The 17,422-nt window shown below is 39.6% G+C and overlaps 1 protein-coding gene across 1 annotated transcript in view; it reads right to left on the bottom strand.

Annotated features, from left to right (window-relative positions):
* The window catches only part of GPC6 (glypican 6), a 1,125,082-nt gene that overhangs the window by 812,527 nt on the left and 295,133 nt on the right, over positions 1-17,422 (bottom strand). The window contains exon 2 of the mRNA XM_003789574.2: positions 9,018-9,176. Within this exon, the coding sequence (XP_003789622.1) occupies positions 9,018-9,176 (159 nt within the window). The remainder of the gene's footprint in view (positions 1-9,017; positions 9,177-17,422) is intronic.

Here is a 17,422-nt window from a genome sequence, read left to right as displayed (position 1 = left end):
TTATGCAAGCTCTGCAGTCCAACCAGCCTACACTGAGCTACTGTGTTCTCAGGGCAGAAGACAAAAAGATTTCCAGGGAGCTCTAATTTACACCCCAATTAAATATTTTTCTTGATTTTCATTAAAATAAGAAAATCAGTTTTCTCTATTCAGTGGCAGATCAATTTAACTTAAATACAATTTCTCCTGTAACTTACCACCCTTACTCAAAGGATTAGTGAGCCTCTGTCAGAGAAGAGATACTTGTCTGCTCATTAACATTCATGACCAAGAACCCTTCTGGTAGGGCTGGTTTCAGAGTCTGATAGAGCAATACTTAAAAGAAATTGGCTTGTCTGTGAAACAGCTGCTCAGCTAAGCCACCATGCAAGGGAATTGGTGATAATATGATGATAATACAACTATACTGGGAGCATGATATAATTTAAGTTACTTTGAGGCATGTGGAAGGGGCTAAATATTAGGAAAAGATTGGTAGTCCATCACAGAAGCCACAGAGCTACTGATTAGCTGGGTGCATCCTTAGTTTAAAGGATCTGTCAATGTCCAAAGAAAGGGAAGGAGAGAGTGAGGGGGGTGTGAGACAGTCAAATTGCACTTATACAAAGTTCTGGGTTCAGCATGGAGTGCAATTCAATGTGCCCCTACTGTAGACTACCTTTTTTAGCACTGTACAAATATAAGGTGTTTGTGTTTGTAAACCTGTTCACTAGTTTTATCAAAGCCCAATCCCTCGTTAGCTGACTTTTATTTTTGGAAGGTCCGCCCTTTGGGAAAATTGACAGCTTCTATTCCAATGCCAGTGAAGCTATTTCTGTAATTTCTACTTACAGAAAGTTATTCTATAATTTATAGCTTAGTTTTGCACATTCTGATTTCAAGAGATATGTCACTGATGTGGTAGCCCAGCAGACATACAGGAGGCATTATTATTCCCAGGATGGCATCACAACCCTTATGAATTGGAGTTGCCTCTGTTCTGTACAATTTTTTAGGCTATCAGTAATGTAAAGACCTCATAGAAGTGTGTTTCTGTGGTTCTGTATGTCTTTGTTGTTAAGCTAGGAAATGGGTGGTACAACAGGTATGTCTGTCTAACTGTGCTTTATTTAGAAAATAATCATTGCTCTTGAATTGCTAGAAAATACTTTTAAAACAAAGCAATGTAGCAAGTGAAATAGAATTTGGGAAGAGGCAAGAGTTCTTCTCTGAGGGCCATGATAGAGTAGGATAAAAAAGTATTCACTTTCCTCTACCTCCACCTCCCCAGGAATAGTATAATCTTCTGTCCCACCAATGTTGGGAACTGCCATGAGATTTGCTTTGGCCTATGGAGACTGGGAAGATTGCACGCTGCGTAGGCTTTAAGGGCACCCTGACTCCATCAGTCTAATGTTAGAGTCTCCAAACTCCACAAGGGCAGCTCCCAGAAGAAAAAGATACATCTAGAATAGACAAGACCAAATTCATAGTTTAGAGTTAAGCCTCGTTGAACACAGAACACTCAAACTCTAGACAACCCAAAGATGCACAAAAGAAAAACAGTCCTTGAAGCCCTTTCTTAAGTATATTCCAAGGTATTTCATTTTCTCTGAAGCTACTGTGAAGAGTACTGTGGCATTGATTTGGTTTTCATGCTGGATGAAAGATTTAAATCTAACACATGAAATGAATAAAACCATAGAAGAAAGTGTGGGAAAAATTCTTAATAATATTGGAAAAAAATTGGAAAAAATTGGAAAAAATTCATGAAGACGACCCCATTGGCAAGTGTAGCAACAACAACAACAAAAAAAAATTAGAGGAACCTGATCAAATTAAAAAAAAAAAAACTTCTGCACAGCTAAGGACACAATCAACAAAGCAAAAAGACAACCTTCAGAATGGGAGAAGATAGTCACATGTTACGAATTGGACAAAGGGCTAATAATTAGAATATACAAAGAACCAAACAAATCAACCAGAATAGAACAAATAATCCCATCAATCAACAGGAAAGTGACATGAACAGAATCTTTTCCCAAGGAGACAAACTAATGGCCAACAAACACGTGACACAATGGTCATCAATCCTAATCGTCAGAGAAATGCAAATCAAAACCACTTTGAGATATCACCTAACATCAATGAGAAGAGCCCACGTCACAAAGTCACAAAGCTGCAGATGCTGGCAGGGGTGTAGAGGGAGAGAGGTATGCTTATGCACTGTTGGTGGGACTGCAAACAGCCTTTTTGCAAAGAAATATGAAGAATCCTCAAAGAACTAAAAGTAGACCTCCCATTTGATCTCATAATCCTAATACTAGGTATCTACCCAGAAGGAAAAAAAAATTATGTTACCATTAGGACATTCACACTAGAATATTTATAGCAGCTCAGATCACAACTACAAAGGTGTGGAAACAACCCACATGCCCATCAACCCCTGAGCAGACTAATAAACTGTGGTGTATGTACACCATGGAATATTCTTCAGCCTTAAAAAAGATGGAAGCTTTGCATCTTTTGTATTAACTTGGATGGATTTGGAGAATATTCTCCTAAGCAAAGTATTGTGAGAATGGAAAAGCAAGTATCCCATGTACTCAGTACTAATTTGAAAATTGGAGATCAACAACTACAGGCCTACATGAATGGAAAATACAATTAAATTCAAGAAGAGGGGAGACAGGAGGGCACCCGGTAAGTTCCCACCTACAATGTAGCTGTATAGGGCACCATTCCTGGGTGAAGGACCTAACAATTCAAACTCTGGACTTCACCTTACAAATGTCAGTCATGTCCCTTAATTATATGTCCTCACACATTAACCCAAAATAAAAATAAATAAGCACTTCTTGTTTTTTGGCCATGAAATTTTGTGGTTGTTTATTACAAAACAAGGCCAGGCTAATATAACGAATAAAAAGTTTTAACAATATTTGCATAATAGATATATACTAAATGTTAATAAATCAGCATTAATGGGGAAAGATGAATAGTAAATATGATGACAGTATGTCCAAAGACTCAGAAGACTTGCATTCAAAATCTCTGGGGCTTTCCGTCTTCTACTGCCACTTCTTTAATTATCACAATCTTTAGACACTGGTTAAAGATATTGAACTTAAAGCTCTTCTGAAAAATATTTTTGCTGATGTCTCCAAATCAGCAGTTATTAACCTGTGGATCACAACCCCTTTGAGGGTTGAGGGACCCTTTCACAGGGGTCGCCTATATACATCCTGCATATCAGATATTTACATTATGATTCATAACAGTAGCAAAATTATAGTCATGAGGTAGCAACGCAAATAATTTTATGGTTGGGGGTCACCACAACATGAGGAACTGTATTAAAGGGCCGTGGCATTAGGAAGGTTGAGAACCACTGCTCTAAATAGAAAACTTTATTACTTTTGTTTTTTTCCAATGGACTTCCACTTTAGGACACAACCGACTGTTGTCTTTGGTGTTCATTAACTTATATATCTCAAAGATAAACTCCTTGACAGGCAATGACAATATTTTAGTCATTATATTTTTATCTACTACATACCTGGTTAAATGCCTTCTACCTAGTAGGTTCTGAATAAATGTTTTCAAACGGAAATCACACAAATAAAAAAATATCACCCGTACGACAGGGATTATGAAAGATGCTACCACCCCGTGCAAAACCACTTAGCAGGGTTTTCCTTCTCAAATAAGTATATTCTCTGAGAAGATTAGGCCAGTATTTTAGAGAAGTCATTACATCATTGTCACCTCTACAGTATATACATAAAAAATGATATTATAAAAGAAAACACAAGCTGAAATACAATATAAAAATATCATGCCACTGTCATACACTGTGTGACAGTGAATTCCCATTCAGCACAAAACGTATTATGAGGGTGTTACTAGAAAGCTCTTCATGGGTATAGAAATTACTGTTCTTTTTTTTTCTTCTTTTAAAAACGCATTTGCTGCCAAAATCTCCAGACGAATGTATATCATTAAAATCCATAAATAAAAGCCAGGAAGAAAAATAAAATAATAAGACCAAGAAGAACATACTAAACAAAACTTCTCATACGGAGCTCCAAATGTCAGTAAGTTTTAGTTCAAATAAATCCAAAAGAAAAAAAAAATTAAAATATCCCTTCCACTAAATTTTCCTGTCTCTGAATAATCCATATCTCACAGTCACTCTGGAAGAATAGTTAGTTAGCGCCAACATCAAGATAGAAACCACTATGCTTTGGGAAGTAAAAAGAATAAATAATATGTTTTCATTGATTCAGTAATATCTTTACCAAAAAACAGCACCCACTCCCGTCTAATTAAGGAACAGATTCCAACAGAATAATCTCCTTGCTTTTTCCTAAAATATAGATATATTCTTTGCCCACCATCACTCTTATCTTGTTAATGTAATATCAGTAATTGTTCTCTAGTGTCACTAAAACAAATAAAAGCTTAGTTGGAATTTCAACCAAAGATCAACTCCCTATGCCATTAGTACCTATAAGTCTGATGTTAAGTGTTAGATTACAATCTAGGTTTCCTCATTTTGGGTGGAAACTTGGCAAGTCGTCTGCCCTCGCTAGGCTCCAGTCACCTTGGTAGCTGGCCCAGATTTCAGTGGGCAATTTTCTTTTTGTCAGGATTAAAAAATCTCCTTCCCTTTTTGCTGCGAGTCATTTCCCACTTTCTCTCTACAATAACTGAGACAGGACAGGTGTGGGACATGGAGGGATTTAGACGGAGTTAACTGTGAGTTGCCAGCACACTGGGAACTGGAAAGCACGGAGCTATGGGGTAGATGGGGCTGAGAGCAAGGACCCAGGAGCCTCATCCTGGGATGGAATCCTGACCCTGCCTCTTAGTATCTGGGGGTGACTTGGATTGGGTTCACTTCAGAAAAACAGGGCTAACATCTGTAAAAGGCAGGGAACAGAGCCCGCTCTTGCCTCACCACTTTTACTACCATCCAAGTGTTTGGTTTTTCTCCATTTTCCAGGATCCTAACACATAAACCAACAAGAAGCACAACGGCAATGGGGATTTAGACACAAATGGAGGTTGGACAGGTTGGACGGTCACTAAACAGGAAAATGTCAGGAAAATGAGTGAGTGCACCAAGATGACCCGGCTTTTGTCTGAATTTTTATGTGATATTATTTATATACTTTTGGCTTCCAGGGCTGTCTGGCTGGGATGGGAAAGGGGAGAAGTAAGGAGTTCTTGCTGTATTATTCTTCCAGGTGGACTTGGCTGATCTTCATCCACAATTTTAATCCCCAGGGAGCAACAGAAATGCCGGGCCTGGCTAACGATCTCATAGAGAGCATTCTCGTATAGTTCTAAGGGAACTTTCGCAGTGGCCAGGCCCCAGCCAAAAAAGCAAAGGGGCTTTTAAGGGTGTACGATGAAAGCCAGAGGTAAAGATTTGGCCAGAGAAAGGAGAAAAACTCAAGCCAACAAACAAATACCTTGTCAGACCCATGGAGAGAAGTTCCAGTAGCAAAAATATAAACTTCTATTGGATAAACATTCATCATCACATTTTGATTCTATGTTTAAAACATTTTATAAAAGCTTTCTATCAAAAGAAAATTCTCTACCAAAGAATTAGAATTTCTATAATCGACATTAGGTACTGTTTTCAATTCCCTGTCAGCTAAAATCACCAGGGCTCAGGGTCATGGAGCAAAGCTTAGTGACTTTAAAAAGTGGAGGAAGAACATGCTCAGATTTAACTTCCTAAAAGCCAATGAGTATACGTGATTTTATACACTGAGGCTTCTAAATAGCACCAGAAATATTAATCAGAAACAAGGGAAGCTGGACAATAAATAGAACAGGTTTTATGTGAAGTGTACTAGAATCTCAAATTTTAAAACAGTCTCCACTGCTGCAGAATGAAAAGTTAAATGGAGTCAGGACATTTCTACTGCAATAAGGAATGCAATAACCAGAGACTAATTATTAACAGCAATCGAATTCAGCCTCTCTGAATCCAGCGGTTTGGGCTGGATCAGTGTATGTATCGGGTGCAATTTATATTGCTGCTGTACATAACAAAAATAGGACAGAAAGTCATCACCTTCCGATTTTAAGCAGTGATTTTTCATATAATAAACAACATGGAACCAACAAAGACCTGGAAAGTCAGAATGGCAAGGCAAACATCTGAGAAATTGGAAGCAGAGGCAGAACTTCCAAGTGCACGCCATGTATCCAGGGACCCGGCGGTGATCAAGTGCACGCTAAGTATCCCGGGACTCAGCAGTGATCAAGTGCACGCTACATATTGCGGGACTCAGCCGTGATGCGGAATGACCCACCACACAGGAAGCTACTATCAACAAATTCCAAGACCTTCACGGCTCCACAGGTTTCAGGGGGGAAAAATACAGTTGAGAGGATAACATTCCATAACCAATCCTAGAGAGTTCTCTTGTGCTCACACCAACTAATAATAAACGTCCTGAGGAAGTATTAAAAAAATAGGGGAAAATGGAAAGCGACCTACATGAATGCACCATCATTCATGAAAGGTGATTAGCAGGATCAGGTGAGAAGCAGCCAGGATAAGTTACACAATGGTGTAACTGACCTTCATGAAGCTGCCCAATGACAAAGCAGAATCTATGACAGTGATTTTTTTTTTAATATATAGCTTTATTATCATTATTTTAAGATATAGCACTTCAACAGCTGAACTCACCCAAAATAAGTTAAACTCTCCAGAATCAGATTCAATGTTTCTAAGTCTAGCTGAAAGCTTCTTTGAAAGAAAATCTCAATTCCCCTCCTGTCTCAATCTGATGCAACTGCAGTAAAGTGCCCTGTTTTTAAGGAATTCATCACCCCCCATGTCAGGTCTAATTTTATCAAAATCGATGTCCTGTCAAACTGATTGACATCATACACCTAAGTACATTAGAGTCATTTAAAATATAGCTATAAAAAGAGAGAGAAAAAAAGAAAGAGTAGTTTCTTTAATAAGGCAAATGATATCTGGGATTAAAAATTATAGACCCAGAGATAGTAAAAGTTATTGATATAATAAAAGATGTATCTGGCTCTGTCTTATTATATGTAATCATTTTAGAAAAAATTAACTCTCTATAAAGTTACCAAACTTTTAATATTTTTCTTCAAAAGAATATATACTATATACCATGAACATTTTCCAGGAATTTATTCAACGGCACTCTGGAAGACAGCGTTATGAAGACACCAGAGCGGTTTCCAAAGACAAAGGTGGAAAGCAGGAGCAGCTGATCACTCCACCTGCTTTCTGTGAGAAATGACAACATGCCTCCTGCTGCGTTGATCTGAAGTGATAGATTATAGTCCCTCAAACACAGAGCCCTTTCAGAGGCTCCTGAATGTCACCAGAGTGGTAATCAGTCATCCAAGGGTAGTCCCCAAGCACTCCTTAGCTGCACTTAAGGAAACAACATTCCCAACTTCACTGCTAAAGAAAAATTTTCATATACCTCCACGGTAAAGTTACACACGGGGCAGGTAGAAAAAGCATGTGAGGATGGGGAAAACAACTGGCAGGAAAGATGAAGTCCCCCTCACTTCCATGGAAAAATGTCACATCATCATGAAAACACTGGGGGGGGGGCGCGTGCCTGTGGCTCAGTGGGTAGGGCGCTGGCCTCATACACCGAGGGTGGCAGGTTCGAACCCAGCCCTCACCAAACTACAACAAAAAAATAGCTGGGCACTGTGGCAGTCTCAGACTCAGGAAACTGAGTCAAGAGAATCATCTAAGCCCAGGAATCAGAGGTTGCTGTGGGCTGTGATGCCATAGCACTCTACTGAAGGCGACAAAGTAAGACTCTGTCTCTTAAAAAAAAAAAAAAACCACTGGGAGGACCTGTCTGTTATAACTGGAAGAACTAATATAGAGACATTGGTGCTGCTATAATAGTTTAAGGAAGCAATGTAGGACATTTTACCTACTGCACAGAAAAGGAAAAGGAAAAAAGAAAAAAAAGGTAGGCAAGCCTTTCCTAAAGTAGCTCTGTTGTAAACTGACTAAAGAAATGATTAGCAGCTTCTGTGAGGCAACCTCCTGTGACCAAAAAGGCCCAAAGAAGGCTCACTACGTTTTTAAGTCTGGTTTACAAGAAATCAGAGTAAGGTACGTTAATTTATTACAGCATCAAAGTCAACATGCCATCTAAAAACACTAACTTTATTGCTATCATTGTTGATATTGGTTTTAAAAAGTCAGATTGCTCTCGGATATTTTTCTGAGCCTCTGATAAGGTAATTCAATGCAAATATCCTAGTAATAATTGCTTTTGTTCTTTGGGCTTTTTAATATAAGAATGTTTATTTAAGCATTATAATATAGGAATGAAGTCAATTGCTTATAATCAGGGTATCAAAAAGAGGGCCTAAGCCTCTTTGGAGAATGCACAACTGCAGTGTAAAATGTGCTACATTGTGGCAGTGACAACTTATAAAATAAAGGTTCCATGTCATTGGCATTTAAAACAAGCCTGTCCATTTAAAAGTGATGCTATAAGGGCAGCCCCTGTGGCTCAAGGAATAGGGTACCAGCCCCATATAGCGGAGGTGGCAGGTTCAAACCCAGCCCCACTGCAAAAAATAAATAAATAAATAAAAGTGACGCTATATTTCAAATAATTCTAAATTACACAAGATTTTTTAAAGACAATGTCTCCATGAAAAGTAAAGACAAGCTATGGTGCAACAAAACCTGAATTAGAATCTCTCTAATAACGAAAAATCGAGGTAAATCTTGAAAATCAATTTCACAGGAAGCGCATACATGCAAAACTTAGTTTCTTGAAAACTCAAGTTTTTCTAAGATATTACTATGAAAATAACATACTGTCAAGAAAGCTCATGCTATTCTTCCAAAAACAGACCATGCTATAAATGTATAAGTGGAAAAGAAAAGCTCTCTCTTAAAAAAAAAAAAAGTTTTTCACGCAGCAGCAAGGTTCTCACAGAAAAGTTTGCCTACAACAAAGTGACGTGGAAACAGTTCCACTTACCATCAAATTTCTTGTGCCTGGATACAAACGTGGTGCGCACAAAATGACTTGTCTCCTCCACGAGGTTTTCAAACTCCAGTTTGCTCTGTTGGCTTAACTTGTCTTCCATTTCTGTGGTGCAGCATGTATATTCCTGAGGACAGATTCGTAAGTGTTCCCCTGAAATGAGAAGATCAGTGTCAGTAGGTGTCGGTGCCCACTGGGGTACCCTGTCACCACATGAATAAAAACAACCGGGACACGGATCGAAGGTACATGCCTGCACGAGGTGGGCCTCCCATAGGTGCAGGGAGAGCCCCGAGCAACCTCTGTCATGGTCTTTTATTTATTATACAACAGGTGTGAGGGGCCCACGGGCTGGAGCTACGTGCTTTATGATCACTACGTGCTCTTTCCCCGTGGGCTCCACTCTCTCCCTGCTGCCCCATGAATGTCCAAAGTATAACACCTGCTTGCTAACGAGGATCTTAACTCATTAACACATGAGTTGCTTGACCTCTCTGGGCAGCAAAACATCTCTATGCCGGCTGGGAGATTGTCCTGCTCCCAGCGCCTTCCTCAAGAACCAGGGACTGCTTCTGCAAGCCTGGTACATAGTCCCCACAAGTAGGGAAAGCCAAGGGACTTGGGTAGATCTCAGAGATTTCACTTCTTTCACTCCAATCCTCCAGCCATCCCCATGAACTATCCCTGGGTCTCAGCGGATAGGTCCTTAACATTCCAAACACCTGGTAGGCTTAAGTTGAACCTGATATTTAGGTAACGCACACTCTGTTTCCCATCGTGTAAATGAGGGTGCATTAAAACCATCAAAAGATCACAGCATTTTTCCAGTTTTTAATTTGAAATGCACCAAGTAACACTAGGTGACAAGAGATGTCGTGTAGTTAAAAGCGTACTTGTCTTTGGAAACATCAAGAAGGGCAAAAGACATCTCGTCCCATCACCACAGTTGGTTAGACAGCAAGAGCAAGAAAAGCCTGGCAATTATCACCTGTGTTCTCTTTCTGCTGATTTCTCTCTCCAAAGCATCAGCTTTTCTCTAGGTCAAAGTGAGTGTTTTTAATGACAGGTCTGGGGGGCCACACACTCTCTCAGGTCACATTTCTTGTCAGACAGAAAAGGTTCTCTTGAAAGGAGGAAGTCACTGAGGGGTTTAATCAATGCTTATGTTATATGGAAACACATAATAAAAGGAGTAAAAATCTCGTGTTTAATTCAGCAGATTTATCTCTTGATATACCAGCCACTTCTTTTGACAGTATTGCTGTCTTTGCTATGTGCAAGTTGAAGCCAATCGTTGGCTTCATGAAATTAAAATGGATGGTTATTACATAAAATGTGAATTTCCAATTGACGCAGCTCAGTTAGTATCAAAAATGTTTATCAGTGCCTGTGGAGGGAAGAATGAAAATCCACCCAAAGTCTGGCTAAATAAAACCAACAAATTGCCCCTGCGATTAAAGTCGCTGTAGGACACTGAAAACCAAATGAACACAGTACTTGATGCTGTGATTAAATTCATTTATAATGTTTAATAGTACTTAGAAAATTATGTCCTATGACCTTGTGCAAAGACCAGGATGTCTCAGGATTTCTCACATAGTCTGATGCTTAAGCTCCCACTTAAAACAACAGCAGAATAAAAATGATTACACATATGTATTAAAGTCATACTATACTTCCTTAGAACAAAGGAGACCATAAAATTATATCTATGCACACACATTAAAAGGAAAAGAAATGCATCCATGTTAAGAGGGACAAATACTTTTTTTTCTGTAATCTTTTATTTTTTAAGTTGTTTGATAGCTATATAGTGTTTATTAAAATATCTTTGCTTCTTCTGTAGGATTACAATATGTTATAAGAACAACTTGAAAAATGTCATTAAAAAGTAAGAGTCACCATTGTTTTTCTAGAGAAGAAGGCAGGGAGTAGATATGAGGAAAGAAAATACAAGCCGTCCTTGACATTCAGAAGCCAGCCTGGCACTTTCATTCTCACATTCCAATAAACAACCTCACAGAGTAGCAACAGGATTACCCTGCGACCATGATAAAATGAGATCAAACAAGGCCTGTGTCTACTCACAGAAAACAAAGTCATCATGCCACCAAAAATGGATCACACACCTCCTTTCCCCGCCAACATGATGGACTGGTACTTTTATCGTATTTATAGATTTATGCTCTTGCTTCTTTTTGGTAAGATTTATGGAGGTACCTGAGTACAGAATTGTCTTATTACAGAATCACCTCTGCTTTATGACAGCATTCAAGCCAGAGTGTACCCCGGATTATCTGCACCCTCCCCTAGGTCATCCAACCAAAACCTATATCCTATAATAGGCTCTTTCTTTCTGAGATATGGTTCACCATGGTATGTATTTGCAATCCTGCGATGAGCGATAAACACACTCATTCAAGTATAAGATGATTTTGACCATCTTTGCCTTGAAGCTTTAGACAGTACTAACACGGGGAGGCCCAGAACAATGTGAATGGTGAAATGTTCCTTGGGGTAATTCTATACCCACCCCCTCTGAGCAGCACGGTTCTAAAGCTCAAGTTGACTTCACCAAAAGCAAATGGAGCACAAATCACTAATTTCCTTTTTGTAAAACATCAAGTCCAGCTGATAAGGACAAAAATTAAAATTCGACAAACAAAATCCCTAAGTGACTTTTATATCACCATTCATGATGTTCCTCAATAAAAAGAATAGTATAAAGATTCTGACCATGGTCTCTTTTTTCATACCCATGGGTCTCTAAAATATGGAACATCCAGTGGTTGCATTTTACGTACAAATAGATGATAAGGGCATAAAGGGAAACTGCTTCCTGAAGGAAACCTACCCAATTCGTCCGCAGAGGACTCAGAACTGGGTTTGGAGAATATGACCCAGAGAGTAGGTGATTTTACCAGTTCCTTTAACTCCACTTTGGTTAATGCTTTTCTGTGGGTCTCAATTAATTCATTTCTTTCTTAGAACCATAGTGGACTCCTTCTCTACTTCTTTGTCTGGCTATTTGAATAATGCTTTTCATTTCCAATCACCTTCAGAATGTTTAGGCAGCAAATACTGGCTGAGTGTAGCTTAGCTGGATTCATGGTCTGGGGCACATAATTACCATGTGAATGAATGTCATCTACTAAAATCATTTCCCTGTCCCACCACTTTCTCTGCTTGCCTTCTTCTGCTCTGTCTTCTCATCTCTCGGCTTTACTCCCTGTCAGGGACCCACATAACAAAGGAGAAATGAGTTGACTTCTTAAAGGAGACTTCCAGTTCTGTGAACAACCTGATAATGTATCTAATTAGTAAGGAGGCCCCTTACATCTATCTCCGTGAGCTACACCTCTATACACACACACACACACACACACACACACACACGGACACTCCCTACATGAAATAATGTTGGTGTCAAGTTGTCCTACTTTATATGTGTCACGTTTTATGTGACATAAAATACAGATTTCCTTAAAGCAATTAGAGATTATAACACCTCTCATCAGATCTAATTTCGTGAAATCCATGCATTTTTTTCAAAAATGCCACAGATACAACTGTTTTCCTCGGGACATAAAATGTTCACCTTCGTTAGATCAGTTCTTCACCAGAAGTCTCATGGTTTTTGTTGCAAGCTCAATTTGAATGATTAGAGGCAGACTGCATCCCTGCTATACCAAATCTTGAGATTTCTTTGCAAGTTTATTTGTGCATAATAGGGTAGTAAATGGAGCATGTGGATATAAAAAATAGAGCAGAGGGATTTAAATATTGGTGTATAACAGGTTAGAGAAAGAAGCATTCTACAATGTTGTTAATACTAAATATTCAGTCAACGTGGCTCCTGACCTGTGAGTTTTGACCTCTAATGATGGCATAAGTAGCCTTTGGGCTATTACTTTCCAAATACATAAGCCTAACACACAGATTGAATTTGGATTTAAACTTGTCTCTTAATCTTTCAAGATGTCACTAGCTGCTTGCTACTTAGGAGGAAAATGTAAATATCAAAATACCAGGATTACCCTGTCAGCGTAACAGTGAGCCAGGCCCATCCCCACTGTAGCTTTGTTCATCCAAACCCAGAGACAGCCAGCCGTTCATTCCATTTCCATATAGGCTGACGGTTCCTTAATTTGCAGGTGGCTTCAGGCCCAAGGAATATAGAGTACTTTTCATTCTGCAAATTAGTCTCACTTCTCTTCCTTTACCTGATATGAAAGTGCTATTCACTTTTTTAAATGATCATAGCTTGTTTTCTACTTCATTATTGGAGATTTTTTTTAAAACCTACATTAGTCATACCTTCGATATTTTATGTTCTTTATTTTAATCTTTCTAACGTGACATATCCGTATGAGTATTAAGATCAGACATACTGTAATTTGATCTTAGCACTCACTAGCTATGTGATGTTCGAGCAAGTTGTTTAACCTCTTAATTTTGCAACCATATAAGTGATTGAAATGATAACAGGTGAGGGGAAAATGCACAGAAAAGTTATAGCCCAGAGCCTAGGAAATGTTCACTAAAGTAGATACTTTCATTTTATAAACTAAAATATGACATATATGAAGGAATGACTGAAAAATCTTAAGTTACGAGATGAGGATGACAATTGTTATCTAGACTTCACTATGAAAAAACTAACAAATAAGCAAAAGAACAAAAGTTCTGCATTTGCAAGCAAGAAAAATGACTTGACCGAAAGAAATGGATTTCATCAAAAACACATGCTTGTATCTCATTATTACTGGAACTGATAACTATTTGATGTCAGCAAAGGACAATTCCTTGCTCACTGATGCTCTCTTCATTCTTTCCAAAGTATAGGTGAGTACACGCAGACTATTAGAATTGTAGTAGATACGAGAGAGTTTGCATCCTTTTCAAAACTTTGCCAGATACAATGTAAATTAACAAGAACCATCAGTCTATTTAAGGGTATATAACCTCTTCAGATTATGGCAACAAAGCAGAGAGGCTTAGTAGGATCAAGTGATTCATTATATGTCTTACGGCCACGAAGCTATGACAGCAGCAAACCTCTGTGAAAACTGGGACCAAAACACACATAGGTCTTGGGAGCAATGGTGGTATCTTCAGCAGAGGTTCTCATCGCCAAGTCTGGGTAGGTGTGATTCATTACTATTGTTCGTTCAGAAAACTCTGCTAGTTGAATAGCTTCCTGTCCTGTGGACTATTTTAGATAAGTTTAGAGCAGAAAAATGCAAATTGGCAAAACGAAGAGTCGTTATCCCGTTGTGTCTTACTGCCTGGAGTTATTTACTTTAACAGTTTTCAGTAGAAACACCGGCATGCGTGTTTGTACATAAACTTTCATCTACACATTTAGGTGCGGTCAGTATCTGGAGTACCCCAAAGAGGAATCCATACTTGGGGGGTGTCCACATTATGACCCAGTCCAGTGCCAGGATTTCACTGCTAGATGTTAGAAATAACTATTCAGAGGTGAAATAAGTGGTGTTCAGAACGTGGGGCTGGCAGCCATTATTCACAATGACCAAAATGTCAACCATAGGGGAATGGATAAGTAAATTGTGGTATATACATGTTAATAGAAAATTATTCATCCTTATAACACAATGAAAGACTGGCACATGCGACCATACTACCATTATGCAAAATGAGCCGGTCGCAAAAGGACAAGTACTATAGGATTCACTTACACGGGGCACACAGAATAAGCAAATTCACGGGGACAAAAGGAGAATGGTGGTTGCCAAGGGCTGGGGGTGGGGGATGGAGAGTTATTGTTTTGTGACTATGGAATTTAAAGTTTGGGAAGATGAAAAAATTCTAGAGTTGGGTAATGGTGATGAGGAATATACTTGATGCCACTAAAAATATACTACAAAATAGTGAAAATAGTAAGAGTTCTTTACCGCAATAAAAAAAAAAAAGGTATGAAAAGCTGAGGTTAGCCAAAAAGGATGCACAGTCTTTCCTAGTGGTGTATGAACGAAGCTTGAGAAATGTCAAGCCTGGCAACCCAATTCCTTGATCTAACTTTGCTCGCTGACGTCACCAGAGCTTGGAAGAATCCTGGTTGGAAGATCATGGTGTCAGCTTTGCAGTAAGCAAATCTTTCATGCAAAGCACTTGTTACAGTGTGAGGGAGAGAAGGCTGTGACGTTCCTAAACACACAGGCGCAGGAACATGACAGGCGTGGAGGCTGCCAGCAGGGAGATGTCTGGAGTGTGGCTGTATTTACTCTGAGCCTTGCTTTCTTTTTAACATGTGACTAGACAGGAAGGTTGCACGAGAACTGAAGTATTGAAACGCAGCTCCTTTCTCCCACTAATCTGGGCAAAACATATTTGGAAAAACAACCTGAAAAAAAAAAATTTTTTTTTTTTTTTGAGACAGAGCCTCAAGCTGTCGTCCTGGGTAGAGTGCTGTGGCATCACAGCTCACAGCAACCTCCAACTGCTGGGTTCAAGCGAGTCTCCTGCCTCTACCTCCCAAGTAGCTGGGCCTACAGGTGCCTGCCACAACGCCCAGCTATTTTTTGGTTGCAGTCGTCATTGCTGTTCGGCGAGTCTCCTGCCTCTACCTCCCAAGTAGCTGGGCCTACAGGTGCCTGCCACAACGCCCAGCTATTTTTTGGTTGCAGTCGTCATTGCTGTTGGATTCGAACCCACCAGCTCAGGTAGCTGCATGTGGCTGGCGCCTTAGCCGCTTGAGCCACAGGCGCTGAGCCATAACCTAAAATTTTTAAGGGTTGGAGAGGCTTAAGAAAATTTGTTCTTCTTGGGTTTAATTTTCTTTTTCCCTAAAACAGGCATTTGCAAGCCATGGCTTCTGGATTAAACCTGGTTCATTACCTGTTTTTGACAGAATTGTGAGCAATGACTGAAATTTAAAGAAAAACAAAAGAATATTTTGTGCTGTATGAAAAGCTTATGAAATTCAAATTTAAGTGTTGAAAAAGTTTTATCATAACACAGCCATGCCCGTTCACTACTGAATTGTCTACGATGGCTTTGGTATTAGAACAGCAGCGTCATCGTGGCAGAGGCCATGTGGCCGGCCCTGCCTTGAAATATTTATTTTCTGAAATCACACATGACAGGCACTTTGCAATATGTATGAAGAAACAAGCTCCCACCCTTCCTGTTCCAATTTCTCCTAATGGCAAGAATACCAAACGTTTCTCAGCTGAAATACTCATGACATTTACGAGTACTTGATATAATAAAGAAATTATTCCAAAGTTGTAACTTACAAAGGAGGAGAACTGTCATCCTTTGAGAGTTTCCCACTCACACTCCCTTCTCAAATGACTTTGGTTGCTTTATAATATGTTAGATACGTCATTTATTTCAGCTGGAGAGGAGTTAGACCCCCATAGGCCCACTGATAATGGAGATCAGAGTAACGCACCATAAATGTAAAAAATGTGGAACTGAAACTATGATAACTGTACTTTTATCCATCAAATATTTATTAGAAACCTCCTATGGGCAGGTGGTTCTGGCAGGTTCATGTCCAGCAGGATCAGACACAGGTCTGTGCAACTGAGACAGCACTGGCCGATGCTTTCTTAGGGCATTAGAGTAACGTGCCAATGAATTCCCCGGGTCCCTGCCTTTCTACAAGGCTCTTCTTCACATGCTACAGAATAAATAAGAGAAACTGTAGATGTGAAAAATATATGTACCGGGAAGTTACAGAATGAGCTCGGGGACACATAACCAGACCATAAATTGTCATCTGTTTCCCAAGACAAAAAGCTGGGGCTGTTCCTCCCTCAGCACACTGTGTGTTGTTCTTTACGATGCAGTTCCCCAAACGCCTGCCCAGGTGTTCACCCTCAGTCCAAGATGCGGAGGTGAAGGCAGAAATGGGATTCTGCCAGATTCCGCCCCCTCCAGGGATGACCCTGGGTCTGAAAAGGCCAGGAATAGACTTGGTGAGTGGCATGGTGGGAAAGAGCAAGAGACAGGAGGATCTTGTTAACTGCACAAGCCACACCCTGCAGGTCACTGCAGCAAGCTCTTTGCCCCCTGAGGTGACACTCAGGGGAGACCTTGGGACAACCTCAAACAAACACCTCAAACAAACAAACACCAGAAAGGAAGGATGCCCAATGAGTCACGTTTCACAGATGGCAGCCATGCAAACCTTGGGCTTTTACAGAGCTTTACAGCATGTAGAAGGAAGTTACTACCCTTGACTGCCCTAGGAGGTAGGCAGAACATTAAAAAAAAAAAAAAAAAAAAAAAAAAAGGAAAGAAGAGAGTAAGATCTCACACAACAGACAGCTTCAATTTCTAAACTTCCAAATTCTGGTTGATCAGAGTGCAATATTTATCGCAGGCTTGGCCCTCTTCAGGGTGAGCGGTCTGTGTCAAAGCTCTCT

The sequence above is a fragment of the Otolemur garnettii genome, unplaced genomic scaffold (genome assembly GCF_000181295.1).
Source record: "Otolemur garnettii isolate 467f Iridium unplaced genomic scaffold, OtoGar3 scaffold00034, whole genome shotgun sequence".
NCBI lineage: Eukaryota > Metazoa > Chordata > Mammalia > Primates > Galagidae > Otolemur > Otolemur garnettii.
Note: the sequence above shows the minus strand (reverse complement) of the source record. Positions and strands in the feature narration are given on the sequence as shown.